The sequence below is a fragment of the Choloepus didactylus genome, chromosome 8 (genome assembly GCF_015220235.1).
Source record: "Choloepus didactylus isolate mChoDid1 chromosome 8, mChoDid1.pri, whole genome shotgun sequence".
Taxonomy (NCBI): domain Eukaryota; kingdom Metazoa; phylum Chordata; class Mammalia; order Pilosa; family Megalonychidae; genus Choloepus; species Choloepus didactylus.
This window is the reverse complement of record NC_051314.1, coordinates 69,408,878-69,432,590: the sequence shown is the minus strand read 5'-3', so window position 1 is coordinate 69,432,590 and position 23,713 is coordinate 69,408,878. Positions and strand designations below refer to the sequence as shown.

Genomic DNA, 23,713 nt, shown 5'->3' with positions numbered 1-23,713 from the left:
CTGTCACTACAGTATGTTCCAGACTCATCTTATGTCTTTACTACTCCAGTCCTACAATGAGTCATTTCTCAGAGGAGCCCTGGTTTTAATGGAGAATGGTATTAGAAACCAAGATCTGGTCTCTGGGTATACTCATTGCTACTGGGGTGTCATTTCTCTTAGGCCCTCTCAGCTGACAGAGGAAAGAGGATATGTGTTTATACTGACCTGTAAATATACACATCTACAAATATTTCTATATGTAAGTTTCTGTATCTTTAGTAAGCTAAACATAAGTTCATGCTATCTCCGATGCTAATCCATTACCACATGGATCACTCTAGCTTCTTCTTCTTGCTTATCTGTAAAATCCCACTCCAGTAGTGAGAAACATGGCTCCCACCATCCATTTACTTAATTGTTCCATTCTAATATACATGTATAACAATATCAGAATTGTTAACTCATAGCCCCATTGGAAACAGCTTTAGCAACTAGAGTGCTTATATGCAGATCCTTTTGACTTAAGTCTTAAAGGATTTACTCATTTCCACAGATACTTAGGTCAGCACCTTTTCCCCTCATCCCCTTCAGTGAGGTTGTTTCATACATTTGTAATGCAGTTAGATTCTCTTCTTGAAGTCTGAATTCCTTCCTGGAATTCTCTCTTAAGTTCTTAAATATTTTTAAATTTGCCTACATTAAGGTTCACTCTGTATTGTATAGTTCTTTGGGTTTTGATAAATGCATATCTTGTATACAGAATTACAGTATAATACAGAATAATTTTACTTTCCTAAAAATCTCCTGTGCTTCACGGGTTCCCTCCTTCTCTCTTTTCCCCTTGAACCTCAGGTAACCACTAATCATTTTACTCTCTCTAAAATTTCGCCTTTTCCAGAATGTCTTATAATTTGAATCAGATAATATGTAGCATTTTCATATGGGCTTCTTCCACTTAACAATATGATTTGAGTTTCCCCCATGACTTTTTGTGACCCAATAGCTCTTTTCTTTTTATGGCTAAATAATATTCCAAGTGAACCACAATTTGTTTATCCATTCACCTATTGTTACCTTGGTTGCTTCCAGTAATTATGAATACAGCTGCTGTAAAGATTTTCTTGTGGATTTTTGTGTGAACATAGATTTTGAAATCAATTGAGTAAGTACATAGGAGTCTGATTGCTAGATCATATGAGAAGACTGTGCTGAGTTTTGTAAGAAACTTCCAAATTGGCTGTACCATTTTGCATTCCAACAGCAATGAATGAGAGTCCTGTTGCTCTGCATCCTTGGTACATTTGGTATTGTCAGTTTTTTTTTTAATTTTAAGCATTCTAATAGGTACACACCTATTGGTATCTCACTGTTGTTTTAATCTGAAATTCCCTGAAGAAAAATGATGATGTGAGCATCTTTTCATATGCTTATTTGCCATCTGTATATCTGTCTTCCTTGATGAGGTGTCTGTACAAGATCTTTTGCTCATTTTTTATTTAGTTGTTTTCTTATTATTAAGTTTTAAGCATCCTTTGTATAGTTCAGTTAAAGTTCTTTATCAATACATGTTTTACAAATATTTTCTCCCTGTCTGTAGCTTTTCTTTTCACTCTATTCACAGAGCAGAAATTTTAAATTTTATTAAAGTCTTAATTATCAATATTTTCTTTCATTGATAGTGCTTTTGGTATTGTTTCTAAAAACTTATCAACAAACCCAAGGTCATATAGATTTTCTCCTATGTTTTATTCTAGAAGTTTTGTATTATTGTGTTTTATATTTAGATCTGTGACCCATTTTAAGGTAGTTTTGTGGAAGATTTGTAAATTTCTCGCCATATCCATTCATTTTAACTGGCAAAGATTTTGTTGCTCACCATGTTCCTATTATAATTAATAACAAGCAGTATTATTTTAGAAAAGAAAAAATAGTGTGTACTCACTGTTTATCATTGCTTGTAATTAAAATAGTCAGTACACTTAGGAATATATATCAGACTAATTTCACTAAGACTTACATGGGAGAGTAGGGACTGTGTTACCAAGGTCGTGACTGGCAGAGTAAAAGAGTCAGAGACATAGGGAGATTTTAATAGTGAAGGCAGAAAGGAAGGGAGTTGTTAATCAGTGAGATAGTAGACTGCCCCAGAAAATTTTTATATGCCTGCATTTTCCATAAATAACATAGAGTGTCTTTGTGTTTAACAATTTATATTTCCTTCAGTGATCTTTCTGCTTGTTAAAGAAATGGATATTACCTGACTTGTTATTCTTTTGTACATGGAAATCAAAGTAATAAGAAATTCCTGTTGAATATGAAGTAGGTCACTTATAAGCCTACTTTATCACAATCTGAGTCACCTCATATTTGTGTAGTTATTTAATACCACCATGGAATTTAAATTTTATTTAAGGGTAAGACTCAAGATTAACAAACTAAATAAGTCAGGAACCCAAAGATATTTCCAATAATTAAAAAATTGTAAATGGGAGGAGGGGCAAGATGGCGGCATAGAGAGGAGTAGAAGCTAAGTAGTCTCCCTGGAACAACTACAAAAAACCAGAAACAACTAGTAAATAATCCAGAATAACTACGGGGGACAAATGAGACCATCCACTCATCATACACCAACCTGAATTGGGAGGAATGGCGGAGAACACAGCATAAAATCTGTAAGTAAAACCTGTGGATCCAAGTCGTGAGACCCCCTCCCCCATAGCCCAAGCTGCAAAGCCTCCTGGTGCCAGAGAGAAGCTCTCTCCCAGCAAGCGAATACAGCTCAGCTGAGCTCCAACTGGGGTTTTAAGTAGCTAGTGTGAACTGCTCACTACAGGTACACATCCCCAAAAAACAGAGGCTATGAGTGACGACTGACCTGGGAGAGCCGGACGGTCACCTTGGACTGGGTCTGAAGGGGACTATCTGTTTCTTTTTTGGCTCAGTGGAGAAAGCCCCAGTCATTTTCAGTTTCCAGGGCTGTGAAGCAGAGAAGGGTGGAGACAGCACAAGCAGAGAGCAAGACCATTGAAATGCTAATGACCTCCACCTGGGGGCTCTGTCTTCTCTAGGAGGAAAGGGGTGGGACCCTTTCCATTCAGAACCAGACCCCAGAGCCTGGGGGAACACGGCCATACCTTCTCACACCAGTCAAGAATTATAGGTTAACAGGCGTCACCTGCTGGGCAGAAAAGCACAGTGACCCGAGGCATCAAAGGGTGGAGCAGTTTTCTAAGACACACCAGCAGGGAAACCAGATACTGAATATTTCTTCCCTCTGGGACCTGAGCCTGTTCTGGTCTGGGAAAACCTGATTTGGATAACCAAGGAAACCATGCCTAGACAAGAGAAAATTACAACCTACACTAAGAAAAACAAAGTTATGGCCCAGTCAAAGGAACAAACATACACTTCAACTGAGATAAAGGAATTTAAACAACTAATGCTAAATCAAATCAAAAAGTTTAGAGACGATATTGCAAAAGAGATAGAGGCTGTAAAGGAAGCACTGGACATGTATACGGCAGAAATCAAAAGTTCAAAACAACAACTAGTAGAATCTATGGAAATGAAAGGCACAACACAAGAGATGAAAGACACAATGGAAACATACAACAGCAGATCTCAAGAAGCAGAAGAAAACACTCAGGCACTGGAGAACAAAACACCTGAAAGCCTACACGCAAAGGAGCAGATGGAGAAAAGAATGAAAAAATATGAGCAACATCTCCGGAAACTCAAGGATGAAACAAAGTACAATAATGTACGTATCATTGGTGTCCCAGAAGGAGAAGAGAAGGGAAAGGGGGCAGAAGCAATAATAGAGGAAATAATTAATGAAAATTTCCCATCTCTTATGAAAGACATAAAATTACAGATCCAAGAAGCGCAGCGTACTCCAAACAGAAGAGATATGAATAGACCTACACCAAGACACTTAACAATCAGATTATCAGATGTCAAAGACACAGAGAGAATCCTGAAAGCAGCAAGAGAAAAGCGATCCATTACATACAAAGGAAGCTTAATAAGACTATGTGCAGATCTCTCAGCAGAAACCATGGAGGCAAGAAGGAAGTGGTGTGATATATTTAAGATACTGAAAGAGAAAAACCACCAACCAAGAATCCTGTATCCAGCAAACCTGTCCTTCAAATATGAGGGAGAGCTCAAAATATTTTCTGATAAACAGACAATGAGAGACTTTGTGAACAAGACACCTGCCCTACAGGAAATACTAAAGGGAGCACTACACGGTGATAGAAGACAGGAGTGTGTGGTTTGGAACACAATTTTGGGAGATGGTAGCACAACAATGTAAGTACACTGAACAAAGGTAACTATGAATACGGTTGAGAGAGGAAGCTGGGGAGCATGTGAGACACCAGAAGAAAGGAGGAAAGATAAAGACTGGGACTGTGTAACTTGGTGAAATCTAGAGTATCCAACAATTGTGATAAAATGTGCAAGTATGTTGTTTTACGAGGGAGAACAAGCAAATGTGAACCTTGCAAGGTGTTAAAAATGGGGAGGCATTGGGGGAGGGATGCAATCAGCATAAACTCTAGAGACTGTAACTAATAGAATCATTGTATTATGCTTCCTTTAATATAACAAAGGTGATATACCAAGGTGAATGCAGATAAGAGGTGGGGATAGGGGAGGCATGTTAGACACTTGACATTGGTGGTATTGTCTGATTCTTTATTCTACTTTAATTTAAGGTTATTTTTCCTTTTGCTGCTTCCTAGCTGTCTTTTTTTTCCTCTTTCTTTTGCCTCTCTACCTTCTTTGACTCTCCCTCCTGCCTTGTGGAAGAAATGTAGATGTTCTTATATAGATAATGGTGAAGGTGGTGAACACATAAATGTATAACCATGCAGAAAACCATCGATTATTTACTTGGGATGGAATGTATGGTGTGTGAACAAAACCATATTAAAAAAAAAATGGGTTGATGACAAAACCTCGAGGGCAATATACTGAGTGAAATAAGCCAGACACATTAGGACAATTATTGCAGGGTCTCACTGATAGGAACTAATTATAATATGTAAACTCATAGACATGAAATATAAGGTACCAAGATATAGGACGAGGCTTAAGAATGGGGAGTGGTTGCTTAGTATGAGCAGAATGTTCAATTAGGATGAACTTAATTGTTTGGAAATGAACAGGGGTGTTGGTAGCAAGATGTGAGAATAACTAACAGTGCTGAATGGTGTGTGAATGAGGAGGAAAGGGGAAGCTCAGAGTCATATATATCACCAGAAGGAAAGTTGGAGGTCAAAAGATGGGAGTGTATAAAACTGAATCCTGTGGTGGGCAATGTCCATGATCAGCTGTACAAATACTAGAAATCACTTCCATGAACCAGAACAAATGTATGACAATATAATTAGAAGTTAATAATAGAGGGGCATATAGGGAAGAACTATATACCTATTACAAACTATATACTACAGTTAGTAGTATTTCAACATTTTCTCATAAACAGTAACAAATGTAGTATATCAATACTACGAGTCAGCAATTGAGGGGGGTTGGTTAGGGATGGGGAGGATAGAGTTTCCTTTTCTTTTTTTTCTTTTTTCATCTTTCACTTTATTTCTTGTCTGGAGTAATGAAGTTTCTAAAAATTGAACAAAAATTAAGTGTTATGGATGCACAGCTGTATGAGGGTACCCAGGGGCAAGTGATTGTACACTTTGGATCTTTGGATAATTGTATGGTATCTGAACAATCTCAATAAAAATTAAAAAAAAAAATTAAATGAAAATAGGGTGGGATGGGGGAATGGGATGTTTTAGGTGTTCTTTTTTACTTTTATTATTTTTTTTTTGGAGTAATGAAAATGTTCAAAAATTGTGATGAATGCACAACTATATGATGGTATTGTGAACTGTGCACTGTGGATGATTGTATGGTATATGAATATATCTCAATAAAACTGAATTAAAAAAAATTGTAAATGTGAACATACTTTGTAAATCAGAAAATTCTTCTTAGTCCTCTTTCTCCTTACTGTATCATAGTTACAGTTATTTATCTTTGTCACTTTGAGCTTATTTGGGAGACTTGAGGAATGGGCTCTGGAGCCTACTGCCTCTAATCACTGCTTCTAATTACTAGCTGTTGACTTTGGGCAGTTACTTAACCTCTCTACTTCAGTAGCTTTCTGTATAAACTAGAGTGTTGTTTGACAGATGAAATGAATTAATACATGTAAAACATTTAAAGGGGACATGACATAATAAGCATGCAGTATTATAATTTTGATTTTCATTGTTATTTTCACTACCAGAATTTCTCTCCCAAACCAAATACTTCTTATTGAATTTGAAATTCAAAATATATCCCCTTCTCACAGACTAAATGTAGAATTGTATATGCCTTTGGAGCTGTAAGTAAGATATAATAAAGTGTAGGTATGAGAGAATGAGGAATTCATTTTCATTCAGTGAGTATATTATGTGTATTTACATGTGCTAGGCACCACATTAGATATTGGGGATACAGTTGTGAGAAAGTAGCTGTAGTCATCTTGCCTTTCTTATTCATTGTCTAAGTTTTCTTTGGATAGTTGGTACAAAATACAGATAGAAATAATATGGTATTAATAGCATATTTTCTTTTCCTTTTTTTTATATTTTTACTTATATCTATGAGGTTATGTTTATTAATTTGTTTAAATAACTCGTCTTTTTTACATTTATGGAAGTATTGATGTACTAAATGATCTATTAATAGGAAAGACTTTTTGTTCAAAATATAAAATAAAATTTTGCTTGGTTCAGTTATTCTAAAGGATGTATTTTTACTCACATTTCATTAGTATAAATTTCTTTTCTTTTGTTTTCAGGGAATCCTTGATACGAACTGCATTTCAGTGTCTTCAGTTGGTTGTGACAGACTTTCTACCCACAATGCCTTGCACTTGCTTGCAGATAGTTGTAGATGTTGCAGGTAGCTTTGGACTTCATAACCAAGAACTTAATATTAGTTTAACTTCAATTGGTTTATTGGTAAGTATCATTTTCTTTTAATACAATTTAGAAATCACTGTTATACAGTTGGAAGTGAACCCTAAGCAAATATGCTTCTGGCTCTATGGGAATTGTTAAAATGATTTTTAAATACCAAATTTATATCTCTTCACTAATAGCAGAATATTTGGAATAATTTTTTTTATATTCATCTCAAGTTTGACTCTTACAAGGCATGTCATGAGAGATTTAGTGAATAAATAATAGTGTATCAGGGGAAATACTCAATTGGCTTTTGTGTGCAGGTTAATTGATTTTCAATATTATTTTAGTAGGAACATTTTCATATACTACTTACCTAGTAAATAAATCTTTAATAAAAGACTTTACCATTTACATAGTCCTGTATTCTGTCAATATTATTTTATTATCTGTTTAGGAGATGGCTTAGGATAGTGGAAGAACACAGACTCTAGAATCAGATTTGCCTATATTTTAATCCTGTCTGCCTTGTTAATTGTTAAATTATTGACCTCTTGAGCCTTGTTTAACTCATCTTGAATATAGCGATAATAAAATTTAAGTTATGGCATTGTTGATATTACATGAAGTAAAAACATGTAAAGCTATTCCCTATATATAGTTATTTAAAAGTAATTTGAAGTTTTTAAATATAGCGTATAACTCAGAAGTTTTATAATGTCAAACTTACTTTCTCATACTTTTTCATAAGTGAGATAAGTTAATATTTTATTACTAAATATGTGATCATGAAAAATATATAAGCATGATGCATATATAATTGCTTTCAAGGTTAGTTAATTCAGCATTCATTAAATTACTGTTAAATACATTATGTTCACAGGTGTTGGAACCTCTACATTTTACCATTGGCATAATTATCATAATTCCACATATGTTATTGAGGTTGAAAATGGAGTCATAAGATATGCTTGAAGACAGTAATTTTTCTTTTCTAATATGAAATTATAAAATATTCAATATATTAAGAAATTATTAATAATTTTGTTGAGTGTGACAGTAGTAGTATAGTTTTATTTTTAAAAGCCTTTTATCTTGGAGATTTTTAAATATCGGAAGGAAGTACATATAGCCAAATGTTAACAATATTTATATGTAGTTGATGGGTATATCAGTATATTGAAGTTCATTATACTATTCTCCTTGTTTTAGTATGCTGTTGAAATTTTTCATAAATAAAAATTTTTTTAATTAATGATATCACAAGAATGTTCCCCCAAATTCTACTCAGAGGCATTGACAGAGGAAGAAATGTTTTCATTGATCCATTCTAATAGAAAAAGATTTATGAAATAATTTTTTTGAAATTTTATTATGAAAGGTAAAACGGCCGTGTGTTGAAGATTTAGTATATTTTGTGTTTAAAATAAAATATGTGAATGAGTGATATTTTTCTACTTACTTTTTAGTGGAATATTTCAGATTATTTTTTCCAAAGAGGGGAAACTATTGAAAAAGAATTAAATAAGGAAGAGACAGCACAGCAAAAGCAAGCAGAAGAGAAAGGTGTGGTTTTAAATCGGCCATTCCACCCTGCACCACCATTTGATTGCTTGTGGTTATGTCTTTATGCAAAATTGGGTGAACTATGTGTGGACCCCCGTCCTGCTGTGAGGAAGAGTGCAGGGCAAACCCTGTTTTCTACGATTGGTGCACATGGAACTTTATTACAACATTCAACATGGCACACTGTTATTTGGAAGGTATTATAAAGTATATTGAGTTATCACCTTTTAATTGAGACTTAGATACTTTGCAAATGAAATATGCATCTATTTATTTTAAGAAAACATTTCCCTATCTTGTGTTTCACAAAATAGAAAACATTAGCTTTCTCATATTTCAAATTTTTCCTCATACAGAACAAATTAAATATTAAATATCATATCTCTGTTTTTGTCTTTCTCTTTTACTATCTCTTTAATTTCTGCCTTTGCCCTTCTCTTTTCTCCCCTCTTTTCTTTAACGGTAAAACCAGGGTTTGCTAAACCACAGTGTGTTAAATCAATATCTTACAATCAGTAGGTGGAAAGCCTTTTTTTTTTCCTTTTGAGGTCTACTTATGTACATGAAATTCAAGTGCTTTTATAAGTACAAAGAATATCAGTATTATTTTAGTAGCAACATTTTCATGTACTTCAAGTATCTTCCAAGTGGAAATTAGTACATGTTCATTTCATTTTTCCATTTTTCTTTTTTTTCCTCTTTTTAAAAGTTTTTTGTGAGCAGGCCCTCTTTGTTAAAAGGCTTTCCTTTTTTGTTCCATTTGTTCCATTTTAATAAAATTCTATTTGTAACCCTTTCACCTGCTTTTGTGGATTTTTGATATCAAGTTTGACAGTAGGCAACATAGTAAACCTTAATTGAATTTATTAATGTTTTCAATTTAATAAAAAGATTTCAAAATTTATTCTTAAAGATTAATAAATGATGTTGTTTTTTTATGAAAATAATTAAAAGCCCTGTCCCTTCTTGTATCTTATGTTTCAGCTCCATCCCCTGGTTCCCTCCCCAGCTCACAAAAATGGTTAAATGTTCCTTACTGTTAAAAAAAAAAAAAACTAATATTTTCCCCTCTTATTTCTATTTTCCTTTCAAACAACTTCATTGTTAATTTTCTTGGTACCTAATTCTCGAAGATTTTTTTTTCTTCCTCACCTCCCCTGCATTTCTTATCCCTTGTGATTTGATTTCCAGACTATTCTACTTCAGAAAAACATTCGTGTGTAACGGAATTATCTAGCAGGCTCTTTGATAAAACACAGAGCTGCTGTGTCCTCCCCTCCCACCCCTTTCACCCCTATTTCTTTAGGCCTGGAATGGGACCTGAGAAATTGCATTTCTATCAAACTCTCAGGTGATGCTGCTGCTGCTGGTTTAAGCACCACACTTTGAGAACTATAGAAATTGTTCAGAGGCCACAGGTGGTCTTCGAATTGCCAAGTCCATCGGCCTATGCTCAGTCTTCATCCTACTCAATTTTTGTAGCATTTAGTACTGTCAATTAATTTCTCCTTGAAATTTTCTCTTCCCTAAGCTTCTGTGTCACAGCATGCTTCTACTTCTCTATTCAGCTTAAATCTTATTTCCTTGGTGCCTTTTCTTTCCCCTGAATCTTTGCATTAAATGTAAACATTCCTCAAATCCCTACTGCTTCTTGTTAATTTTTTCAAGCAACCTCTCCTAGTCTTGAAGCTTCAATTGTGACTTCTATCCAGATGTCTCCCATAATTAGTCTTTGTACCTGAACTCCTCTCCTGAGCTTCATTCTCTTCTTGTACATCAACCTATAGGTGTTCCATTGACACCTCAACTCATTAAGTCTTTGACAATATTCTATCTGATTGAATTTTTCACATTCCATGATCTTAAGGGATAAGCAAGAATCTAAAGTTACCTCTTTCGGTCAATTTCCTCTAATATATGAGAATACGCTAGACTATTAGGTAGATTTTTTGTAACAATTCCTGATTTCCTATGCTCATATTTAAGCCATGTTATCAGTACTTTTCATAGGACATTTTTATCAATATTCAGGTTCTCTTTCATCTACTGGATAGAGTTCGAGAATCTTCTACTACTGCAGACAAAGAAAAGATTGAATCCGGAGGTGGCAATATTCTCATTCATCATTCAAGGGATACAGCAGAGAAGCAGTGGGCTGAGACATGGGTATTAACATTGGCTGGAGTAGCAAGAATCTTCAACACTAGAAGATATTTACTGCAACCTTTAGGTATATATACATTTTTTTTCTGATTGTACAAGTAATTTATATTAAAGGAAATTTGTAAAATACAGAAGATTCTTTTAATATTCATATACAATGTTACTACCCAAGAACAGCCAAATCTTAACTTCAGTCTTTGTGTGTGTACGTTTGTGTGCTTGTGTATATGCATATGTGTATACTTTGATTCATTTCATTGAGAGAACATTTAGTGTGTCCCTACTATGGACTGGAATCTAGGGGGTGCAATGATGAGCAAAATACACACTATCCCTGATGTTACGGGCATGAGGGAGAAATCATAATTACATAAATAAATGTAAAAATTCTACGCTGATAAATGCTACAGAGGAATGGTGCAATGTGAGCTTATAATGGATACTTGAAATTAGCCAGAGAGGTCCAAATAAAACTTCCCCAACAAAGCAATATTTTACCTAATATATTATGGGTAAGTAGGATTCTTCAGGCAAGGGGAAGGTGAAGTAAGGAGAGCATGAGAGGCAGATAATGTGCAAAAGGGGTAGGAGAAGATTGGGGGAGGGGGATGATGAGGACCCTAGGATGTTTGAAGGTCTGGAATGAAAGAGCAGTGAAAAGTGTGATTGTACATCAGGCTGTAGAGATAGAAAAAGGGGTTAGACCATGCAGAATTCTGTAGATCATATTCAAAGTTTGGACTTCACCCGAAGAGCAATGATAAACCACTGTAAGGTTTTAATCCATGATATAACGTGATCACATAGGCAGTTTAAAAAGATCACCTTAACTACTATGCTTAGAATGGAATGGCAGCACAGAAGGATGGCAGAATACTGTTAAGAAGCTGTTGCTGGTATAGACAGTGGTTCTCAACCAGGGGTGATTTTGTCCTCTAAGGGATGTTTGGCAATATCTGGAGATATTTCCAACTATCACAGCTTGGAGGTGCTACTGGCATCTTGTGGATAAAGGCCAGGGATGCTGCTGACCATCTTACAGTGCACAGGACAGCACCCACAACAAGGGATTATCCAACCCAAAGTGTCAGTACTCCTGAGGATGAGAAACCCTGTATAGATTATAAAAGCTTGGATTCTGGTGATAATAACGAGAGTGATAGAGAGAAACTAACAGATACTTTGTACAAAGTTGTGAGCATACTGTACCTATTTTTATTTATTATTTTATGTTAAGCTTTTTAAAAAATCTCATTATGCTAAAGCATAGGGATATTTACTTTTTCCGTAGGTATTTGAGTATGTTCTTCATCATGTGCACTTTTTCTTTTCTTCTGCCATTCCCCCCCTTCCCCCAAAAAACTAATAATTTATGATATCTGATCCATTTTGCACTTGAAAGCTTGGTATATATATTTTAATTTCTTTAGTTTTTTCTTTTCATGTAACATTTACATACAACGAAATGCACAAATTTTAATTGTATGTTTGCTGAATTTTTGACAAAACAAACATCATTTTAAATACTTCCATGATACTTTGTTTTAAAAGTTAAGAATGAATAGACTTAGTTTTTTTTTTTTTTTCATGACATAATACCGTTCATGTAACTTTGATAAATTTTTGTAACTTGAAGACTAGGAAATGGGTTTTATTATTTTGGAATAAAGTTCTTATTTTTAACATAACCATGTACAATACTTATACCTAGTCTTTTAGAAAGAAGACTTCTTCCTAAACATAAAGTATGTTAATAGAGGAATTGCAGCAGTCTGTCCCCGCTTGGCATGTAATATTCTAAATCCAAGATTAGGTCACCATTCTGGTTGGTAAAATAATATTTCATCTGACTTTTTAACTGAGATGGCAACAGGCAGAAATGTTTTGTTTAGCTTTTTTGATAGTTTTAAATGTAATTTGTCAAAATTCTTTGAACTGTTTATTTAAAATCTGTGCTTTTTATTGCATGTAAATTATACCTCATTTGTTTGTAAAAACATGGAGAGGAGGAGGCATGTAACTGGGCAGGAGTCATAGTAGTACCTGTTGCTTCATTTCAGACTGACTTCAATCTTTTCCTATTAACTGAATGCTTCCTGCAGGCATTTGGATTTATCCCTTCTTAAAAAAAATCTAGTCATTTATAGCCTTTGCAAAATGAGTCTTTAAATCTTTAAACCTTTATTTATATATTTCAGAGCCTACTTATCCTGCTTTAGGAAAATATCAATTTCTCTGATTTTTGCATTACTTTAATACAAGTAAGTGGTCACAACCCATGCTATTAAGGCCACTGGGCCCGATTGGTATAGGAATCAGGTTATTTTTGCTATGTCTGTGGAAACAAACTATACCTGGCCATAGAAAGCTTCATTGTAAATGTGTTTAGCTGGTCACAATAAGAGATTGAATTCATCAGTGGAACCAACAACTACCACTGAATTGCTTTGCAGCCCATCCTCTGCTGATGGTGGATCAGTAGACTCAATTTCATGTGAGAAGAGCAAATTTAGACTTGTTATAAAAGGACAGTTTGTTCTTTGTGGGACATTCTAGTAATTCACTGTTATAGGGAAAAATGTTTAAGAAAATAATGCAACTGTGAGATTAGTTAAATATAGAAACTAAAGTATAAAGTTAAAATTTTATGGAATAAAATTTATTTTATTTTATTTTTATTGAAAACATGCAGTTTATTTTAAACATTTAGACCTGTAAAAAAATAAGTATCATGCTGTTATATAACTATAACCTTTCCAATATGTTTAAAAATGAGAACAGTCTTTACTTAATCATTAATATAGATAGATGGATAGATCAAAGATATTACTGAAAAGCTTTTCACCATCAGGTTTTTTCCCTATTCTCCTTTGCAGAAGTACTAGTTTAAATATCTATACATACATTTGTAGAGTTTTGTTTATAAGACAAAAATACTTTTTGATAATATACATTATCCTCCTTTTGGTGCCCTTTGTTCCTGTATCTATCTGAAAACAGTTTTTCACTGAATTTCTGGGTGTGATGATTTTAATTCACACTGTTATTACTTTAGTACATGATCTTTTATAGCTCTGTGGGAATTTAAGCAGAAAAAATAAAACAGATTGGCTTAAAGTATCTCATATTAAGAGAAAATTTTATCACTTTTGTGGTGATAGATTTTTTTTTTCCTTTTCCTAATATAGGAGATTTTTCCAGAGCGTGGGATGTTCTTCTTGACCACATACAGTCAGCTGCACTCAGCAAAAACAATGAAGTATCTCTGGCTGCACTGAAAAGTTTCCAGGAAATTTTACAAATTGTGTCCCCTGTCAGAGACTCAGAGAAACCTGAGACTCCACCTGCAGTTAATGTACCTGTGCCTGTTCTTCTAGGGTCCATAACAGGCCCTAGCCTGAGCAGGCCATTTGTAAGAACAGATTCTGTTGGAGAAAGACTTGGAAAATATAGTAGCTCTGAGCCACCTGTAGTTAATGTTGAGCTTGAAGATTTGAATCTCTGGTGGGCTGCATGGAATACATGGTGTAGAATTGGATCAGAAAGTACCAAGCCTCCTATTACTTTTGACAAACTAACTTTCATTCCCAGCCAGCCTTTTCTTACAGCTTTAATTCAGATATTTCCTGCTCTCTACCAACACATAAAAACTGGTTTCAACATGGATGATTTGCAAAAGTTGGGAGTCATATTGCATAGTGCGGTTTCAGTCCCAATAAGTTCAGAAGCATCTCCTTTCATTCTTCCATCTTATACTGAAGCAGTTTTGACAAGTTTACAGGAAGCTGTACTTACAGCATTAGATGTTCTTCAAAAGGTAATATGTTTTCAGTTGCTATCTAAGCGAAGTGCAAACAGTTCTCTGGATTTTTTTTTCTTTGCTATTTGTATTTTGGGATAAAATCTGGATTATTGAGTTTGTTGTGTCTATATATGTTGGGATGAAATTACTGTTGTCAAGATCCAGGTTTTTTAATGAAATTTTACCGAGATGTATTCACACACCATACAGTCCATCCGAAGTATACAATCAGTGGCTCATAGTATCATTGCTTAGTTGTACATTCATCACCCAGTTAATTTTAGAACATTTTCATTACTCCAGTAAAAAAAATAAAAATAAGAAAAAAGAAAACAGAAAACCCAAAACATCAACTACCTCCCTCCCAGTTATTGAATCCTAGTATTGATGTGGAACATGTGTTATCATTAGTGAGAGAATATTAAGATATTACTGTTAACTGTAGTCCATAGTTTACAATAGACACTTTTTTTTTGCCATATACCACTCTTATTATTAACTCCTTATAATGGTGTCATGCATTCTCATTATAAAAGAATTTTTTTATATTTGTATTTGCACTGTTAATCATAGTCATTGTCCACCACAAGATTCACTGTGTTATACAGTCCCATGTTTTAACCTCTAGCTTTCTGTCTGGTGACATACATGACTCTAAACTACCCCTTTCAACCACATTCACACGCAATTCATCACTGTTAATTACATTCACACCTGTGGTGGTTGGTAGATTTTAAAATATAATTCAGGTCTCTTTTGAGTCTTTTTAAGAAACTGTCTTGTTTCTGTTCACTGGCATTTTTTATTTGTTCATGCAACTCTTCACAACAGGATATAATATTTGGAATAACAACTTTAGCAAAGTATTTCTATGAGTAGAAAATTCAAAAGCAATGGGATTATGTTTTGGTATGTTTTTTCATCTATACTTTGCTCTGAAATTGTTGGAAGCTACATAAAAAATTATGAGTAAATATGTGAAAGTATTTTCCTCACGGAAATTTCAGAGAGATGTATTTTTAGCTATAAGTGTTTTTGTTTTTTATTAGAGGAATTGTAGGATTACAGAAAAATTGTGCAGAAAATGCATACAGAATTCCAATTTAACCCACCTCACATACAGAGTTTTCCTATTATTAACACTTTTCATTAGTGTGGTATGTCTGTTATCATCGATGAAAAAATGTTATCCTAACTGTACTGTTAACTATAGTCTATAGTTTATATTAGGGGTCATTGTGTTATATAGTCTTATGGTTGTTTTTGTTTTTTAAATTTTTATTTTAGTAACATGTATACAACCTAAACTTTTCCCTTTTAACCACAATCAAATATGTAATTCAGTGGTGTTGATTACATTCACAATGTTGTGCTACCATCACCACTATTCATTACCAAAACTTTTCCATCACCCCAAACAGAAATTCTGTACAAATTAAGCAGTAACTCTCCATTCTCTACCCCTACCCCAGCCCCTGGTAAACAGTATTCTACTTTCTGACTTTGTGAATTTGCTTATTCTAATTATTTCATATTAGTGAGATCATACAGTATTTGTCCTTTTGTGTCTGACTTATTTCACTCCACATGATGTCTTCACGGATCATCCATGTTATTGCATGTATCAGAACTTCATTCCTTTTTACAGCTGAATAGTATTCTATTGTGTGTGTGTGTCTGTGTGTGTGTCTGTGTGTGTACCACATTTTGTTTATCTTTTCTTCTGTCGATGAACTCAATCAGTCATTCTTGCACTCTTTGGGCAGTGTTGCATTTTTATATTTCTAACAGTTGGTTCAAACCCACAAATATTTTGAAACAGGCTAGAATACTGTTTCCGATTTTTTTTTTTCCATTTACTTTTCTTTTTTTTAATAAGAAATTTTATTTTGAGATAAATTCAAACTTACAGGAACAGTTGCAAAAACAGTACAAACCCATACATAGAACTCCAGCATACCCGACCCCCTCCCCCAATACCCTGATCCACCATCTTTAACATCCTGTCACACCACCATTTCTTTCTTTCTTTCCCTCCCTCCCTCTCTCCCTCCTTATCATCCATCATCTATTGCTGTCTTCTAAACATATGAGAGCAAGCTGCACACATCCTTGAAAAAACAATATAATTCACATATACATTTCCAATGAACAAGAACATTCTTTTATGCAACCCCATTAAATGCAGCTAAGAAGTTCAAGAACTTCAATCTTGATACAAAGCTTACATTCTATATTTCCTTTTTTTTTTTTTTTCCTTATGTCCCATCTGTGTCCCTTTGAGCCTCCTCTCCTCCATCCTCCGATCCCATCCAGGATCATTCTTGGCATTTTTTTTTTTTAAATCTTCATTTTATTGAGATATATTCACATACCACGCAGTCATACAAAACAAATCGTACATTCGATTGTTCACAGTACCATTACATAGTTGTACATTCATCACCTAAATCAATCCCTGACACCTTCATTAGCACACACACAAAAATAATAAGAATAATAATTAAAGTGAAAAAGAGCAATTGAAGTAAAAAAGAACACTGGGTACTTTTGTCTGTTTGTTTGTTTGTTTCCTTCCCCTATTTTTCTACTCATCCATCCATAAACTAGACAAAGTGGAGTGTGGTCCTTATGGCTTTCCCAATCCCATTGTCACCCCTCATAAGCTACATTTTTATACAACTGTCTTCGAGATTCATGGGTTCTGGGTTGTAGTTTGATAGTTTCAGGTATCCACCACCAGCTACCCCAATTCTTTAGAACCTAAAAAGGGTTGTCTAAAGTGTGCGTAAGAGTGCCCATCAGAGTGACCTCTCGGCTCCTTTTGGAATCTCTCTGCTACTGAAGCTTATTTCATTTCCTTTCACATCCCCCTTTTGGTCAAGAAGATGTTCTCCGTCCCACGATGCCAGGTCTGCATTCCTCCCCGGGAGTCATATTCCACATTGCCAGGGAGATTCACTTCCCTGGGTGTCTGATCCCACGTAGAGGGGAGGGCAGTGATTTCACCTTTCAAGTTGGCTTAGCTAGAGAGAGAGGGCCACATCTGAGCAACAAAGAAGCATTCGGGAGGAGGCTCTTAGGCACAATTATAGGGAGGCTTAGCCTCTCCTTTGCAGCAACCGTCTTCCCAAGGGTAAAACCTATGGTAGAGGGCTCAACCCATCAAGCCACCAGTTCCCTATGTCTGTGGTCATGTTAGCAACCATTGAGGTGGGGTAGGCCAATACCCCTGCATTCTCCACAGGCTCCTCCAAGGGGCACTACATATTTTTTTCCTTGTTTTTTTTTTTTTTTTTTTTTAACCTCCTCTTCCTTTTTAAATCAACTGTATGGAAAAAAAAAATTAAAAAAACAAAAAAGAAAAACATACAATAAAAGAACATTTCAAAGAGACCATAACAAGGGAGTAAGAAAAAGACAACTAACCTAAGATAACTGCTTTACTTCCAACCTGTTCCTACTTTACCCCAAGAAAGTTACATAATATAGCAACATTTCTGTGAACTTGCTCCTACTATATCCATCAGAAATTAACAGACCATAGTCATTCCTGGGCATCCCCAGAACGTTAAATAGCATATCTGTTCTTCTTGGATTACTGTTCCCCCTTCCTTAATTGTTCTCTATTGCTAGTTCCCCTACATTCTACATTATAAACCATTCGTTTTACATTTTTGAAAGTTCACATTAGTGGTAGCATATAATATTTCTCTTTCTGTGCCTGGCTTATTTCGCTCAGCATTATGTCTTCAAGGTTCATCTATGTTGTCATATGTTTCATGAGGTCGTTCCTTCTTACTGCCGTGTAGTATTCCATCGTGTGTATATACCACATTTTCTTTATCCACTCATCTGTTGAAGGACATTTGGGTTGTTTCCATCTCTTGGCAATTGTGAATAATGCTGCTATGAACATTGGCGTGCAGATATCTGTTCGTGTCACTGCTTTCCGATCTTCTGGGTATATACCGAGAAGTGCAATCGCTGGATCGAATGGTAACTCTATTTCTAGTTTTCTGAGGAACTGCCGGACTGACTTCCAGAGTGGCTGAACCATTATACAGTCCCACCAACAATGAATAAGAGTTCCAATTTCTCCACATCCCCTCCAGCATTTGTAGTTTCCTGTTTGTTTAATGGCAGCCAGTCTAACCGGTGTTAGATGGTATCTCATTGTGGTCTTAATTTGCATCTCTCTAATAGCTAGTGAAGCTGAACATTTTTTCATGTGTTTCTTGGCCATTTGTATTTCCTCTTCAGAGAACTGTCTTTACATATCTTTTGCCCATTTTATAATTGGGCTGTCTGTACTATTGTCATTGAGTTGTAGGATTTCTTTATATATGCAAGATATCAGTCTTCTGTCAGATACATGGTTTCCAAAAATTTTTTCCCATTGAGTTGGCTGCCTCTTTACCTTTTTGAGAAATTCCTTTGAGGTGCAGAAACTTCTAAGCTTGAGGAGTTCCCATTTATCTATTTTTTCTTTTGTTGCTTGTGCTTTGGGTGTAAAGTCTAGGAAGTGGCCGCCTAATACAAGGTCTTGAAGATGTTTTCCTACATTATCTTCTAGGAGTTTTATGGTACTTTCTTTTATATTGAGATCTTTGGTCCATTTTCAGTTAATTTTTGTGTAGGGTATGAGGTAGGGGTCCTCTTTCATTCTTTTGGATATGGATATCCAACTCTCCCAGCCCCATTTGTTGAATAGACCATTATGACTCAGTTCAGTGACTTTGGGGGCCTTATCAAAGGTCAGTCGGCCATAGATCTGAGGGTCTATCTCCGAATTCTCAATTCGATTCCATTGATCTATATGTCTATCTTTGTGCCAGTACCATGCTGTTTTGACAACTGTGGCTTTATAATAAGCTTCAAAGTCAGGGAGTGTAAGTCCTCCCACTTGGTTTTTCTTTTTTAGAGTGTCTTTAGCAATTCGAGGCATCTTCCCTTTCCAAATAAATTTGATAACTAGCTTTTCCAAGTCTGCAAAGTAGGTTGTTGGAATTTTGATTGGGATTGCATTGAATCTGTAGATGAGTTTGGGTAGAATTGACATCTTAATGACATTTAGTCTTCCTATCCATGAATATGGAATATTTTTCCATCTTTTAAGGTCCCCTTCTATTTCTTTTAGTAGAGTTATGTAGTTTTCTTTGTATAGGTCTTTTACATCTTTGGTTAAGTTTATTCCTAGGTACTTGATTTTTTTAGTTGCTATTGAAAATGGTATCTTTTTCTTGAGTGTCTCTTCAGTTTGTTCATTTCTAGCATATAGAAACATTACTGACTTATGTGCATTAACCTTGTATCCCGCTACTTTGCTAAATTTGTTTATTAGCTCTAGTAACTGTATCGTCGATTTCTCAGGGTTTTCCAGATATAAGATTTTTATATTTCTAACAGTTGGTTCACACCCACGAATATTTTGAAACAGGCTAGAATACTGTTTCCAATTTTTTTTGATGTGTGGATAGGAGAGATTTTTTATGTCAGCCACATTATTGTCAGCCATCATCAACTCATCAATAATGGGGAAACTTTTCCCCAATTGTGTTAGTTATCTTTTTGTTGTTTAACAAATTATTTTCAGAATTACTGGCTCAAAACTACAGGTATTTATTATCTGAATTAACTTCCTTTAGCATTGCTTGTAGGGAAGGTCTTGTGTTGATGAACTCCCTCAACTTTTGTTTAGTCTCGGGATGTCTTAATCTCTCCCTCAGTTTTGAAAGGTACAGAATTTTCAGTTGGCTGTTTTTTGCCTTCATCACTTTAAATATCTCATCCCACTGTCTTCTCCATGGTTTCTAATGAGCAATCGGCACTTAATCTTATTAGGTCTCCCTTGTACATAACATGTTAACTTTTCTCTTGCAGCTTTCAGAACTCTTCTTGTCCTTGGCGTTCGACCATTTGATTACTGTGGATCTGGGCATGGTTCTCTTTGAGTTTATCCTGTGTGGGGTTTGTTGGTCTTCTTGAATGTACATATTCATGTCTTTTGTTAAATTTGGGAAGTTTTTACCCATTGTTCAAATATTCCTTCTGCCCCCTTTTCTCTTTCTTTTCCTTCTGGGATTCCCATAATTAGTGTATTGGTATGCTTGATCGTGTACCTCTCAGGTCTCTTAGGCTCTGTTCACTTTTTTCTTTCTGCTCCTCAGCCTGACTCGTCTCTTCAAGTTCACTAGTTCTTTATTCTGCCAGCTCCAATTAGCTGTTGAACCACATAGGGAATTTTTCCTTTTACTTATTGTGGTCTTTAATTCCAGTGTTTCTGTTTGGTTCCTTTTTAAAATTTCTGTCCCTTTATTGAGATTCTCATATTGTTCATTGATTATTTTCCTGATGTTCTTTAGTTCTTTATCTGTACTTTCCTTTATCTCCTCGAGTGTATTGAGTATCATTTTCTTAAAGTCTTTGTCTGGTGTATCCATAGACCATTTTCTTAATTCATGGTTTCTGGCTTTTAGTTAAGTGTTAACTCTGAGATTTATTCCATGAGCTGTTTGTTCCTTGTGTTTGTATTCAGCTAGTGGTATGACAGAGATTTCCTTGAGTATCAGCTGCTAGCAAAAAAAAAAAAAAAACAAAGCAAAAACACCTTTCAGGTACAGTCTTTTCAAATTGGCTCTGCTTTGGCTGGTGGTCTTCTTTAGTTTAGCTCTCCTGTCAAGATCTGCCCAAGATGAATGCATAGTAGAGTCCTCTCTTTCTCATCTGAGCCTGTTTCTTCTCCTGGACTTGTGGTTGATGGTGGCCTTAGAAGTTCCCCTGTCTTTACAGGAATTCAAACTCCCCCTCTACTCCATATGAATTAGACTTTCTCCCCCTCCTGGGTGCTCTATTTTATGACTTACAGCAGGTAATCCTTTGCCCCAAGGCACTTTGACTTAATTGCTTCTTACACTGCTTTAACTGTCTACAAGCTGCTTCTGCCTGCATTGCAAGTTCTAGGGAGGGTAAGACTGAGAGGAGTTGACTGGTTCAGTCTTTCAGGCTGCCACTGGCTGGCTGTAGATTGGCAAGGATACCAGTAGCCATTTGCATAATGCAAATCATGTTTTCTAATTAACTGATTGGGTTATATCCAACTGGAAAGATGAAAACTTTCATAGCCAGAATGGTTTGTTTCTACTGTATCGTAGTCTTTCTTAATTGCCTCTGTTGGAAATCTAGCTGAGCAGTAATTCTTTGATCTCTTTCACCTTAGTTGCATTGTACAGGGAAACAAAATGTGGAGACATTAAAATTTAAGAGATATCATGTTTTCTTTCTAAAGAGAGGCTTCTATGTTGTTGTTCTCTATACCCTTATATTGTGTAGGCCTTCAGGGTCACAGTATTTTCTTGGTTTTCACCACTAGATCCCAGTCAGTTTGACTTAGTTATGTGTGCTAATTATGTTTTGTTTTGTTTTATTTTTTGGCCATGATATTTTGTCATACATAGAGGACCCTGCAGTTTGATTTTCTGCTTTCTGTATTTGCTGTTCTCTAAGTTCTGAGGTCAAGAAAGTGCTTCTGTCTTAGTTGTTGCTGACATTATAAAGTTAGATGGTTGGACACCACATCTGCCTCCATCACTAGTGCTGCTGGAGTTGTGCTCTAAGATAATCCATCACATTATGTGTGAATGTTGCCCTTGCAATTGTGCAATGAAGCCCTGTCTTCTACTTAATATGGGCAAGTTTCTTAATCTCTCTGTAGTTCAGTTTCCTCATCTATAAAATGAAAACGAATACACAACATTTTGCCTTATCCCATTATTAAATGGGATAATATTTGTAAGGCATTTAATGCCTTGTACAAGTTAAACATTCACTAAATGTTAGCTCTTCTTATTATCTTCTGCAATTTCTCTAGCAAAGTCATTAGTACATAATAGGCACTGATGAATTATCGTTAAATAAGTTAATAAGAGAAACCTTGGACCTTATCGGAAGTTAGGTAACCAGTTTCTTTTCTTGTCTTTGCATATATAGTTTTCAAGAACTAATAGGAACTATTGCCTAGATTACTATTGATTCTGAACTTTTGGACTAAAATCTGTTGTCAGGCTCACACTATAGTTCTTCTAGTTTTTCTGATAAACAAATTTCAGAATATTGAACAGAGGACCATGATAATTTTCTTAGCTGCAGTTAATGTAAAGAAAATGTGGGTTCCATAGCATGCATTTTAAGATCCTAGAATTTATAAATCAACTGCCATTACCACTATTTATAAGTATTCCTTTTTATAAAAGACCATTGAAAATCAAAATGTATAGTCAAAGTCATTATTCAGTGCTAAGTTATTTCCAGAGAAATTGTGATACTTAGTTTCTAATGTATTCACCCAAGGCTTTTTCCTTTTTTGGTGACTAAAAATTTTTTTTAAAATCCTCTTAAAGTAATTCATTCTCTTTTTATAACTACTGCTTGTTTATTTCTAAGAGTTAAAACCAGCAGGAAGTTAAAGAAGAGAGGGAGAGAAAGAAAGAAACTATTAGAAATAGTTACTAAAGAAAAAATTTTTTCGACTGTATGAACATTACCATCCAAAATTTTCCATTTACCATTTCTGGGAAAAATAACCAAATAATGACAGATGGTGTTACATGTCTTTATTCTACTTTTTTACAGTTTCTTTTCTTGTCTTTACATATATAGTATATAAATTGTAAAGACATATACAATTATATTGTAATTGTATAATAATCTAACTCTTAGATATAGGCAGCAGTTTTTTTACTTACCTCTACGTATCTCAAGGCAATTTTATCTAAAACTTTAGTTATGGCTAAATGACTGCGTCCTCTCTGAGGGAAAATAAAACTTATCTATTATCTGTTAAATTAAAAAGCCATTCATAGCATAAAGTATAAATATTGTACTCCTCTTTTAAAGAAATCCCTTAAAATTTTCAAATGCCTTGAATTTTGCTTTAGTATATATTGAGAGTACCCAAATGATTTCTGAGGCATAGAATGATCATGCTTTGTGTTTTGTCAAACATGACTATATTTTATACACTCCATAAATTATCCTTAAATATTTTTCCCACAGAGAAAGAGTAAACACTAAAGAAAATACGAAGAAAGAACAAAATGCATTTGTTGCTAGAAAAAAATTAAAAAGATTGATTTTTAAATACTTTCAACATATTTGTAGTAATTAAAGTCTAATATCAGGATATGCATTTTCTTTGTTTCTATCAAATTATTTAAACTAATCTGGAGAATCTACT

At 34.8% G+C, this 23,713-nt stretch overlaps 1 protein-coding gene across 1 annotated transcript in view; it reads left to right on the top strand.

Annotated features, from left to right (window-relative positions):
- MON2 (MON2 homolog, regulator of endosome-to-Golgi trafficking) overlaps window positions 1–23,713 on the top strand; it is a 193,764-nt gene that overhangs the window by 117,718 nt on the left and 52,333 nt on the right. The window contains 4 exon segments of the mRNA XM_037848170.1: window positions 6,842–7,004; window positions 8,417–8,710; window positions 10,545–10,743; window positions 13,865–14,493. Of these exon segments, the coding sequence (XP_037704098.1) occupies window positions 6,842–7,004; window positions 8,417–8,710; window positions 10,545–10,743; window positions 13,865–14,493 (1,285 nt within the window).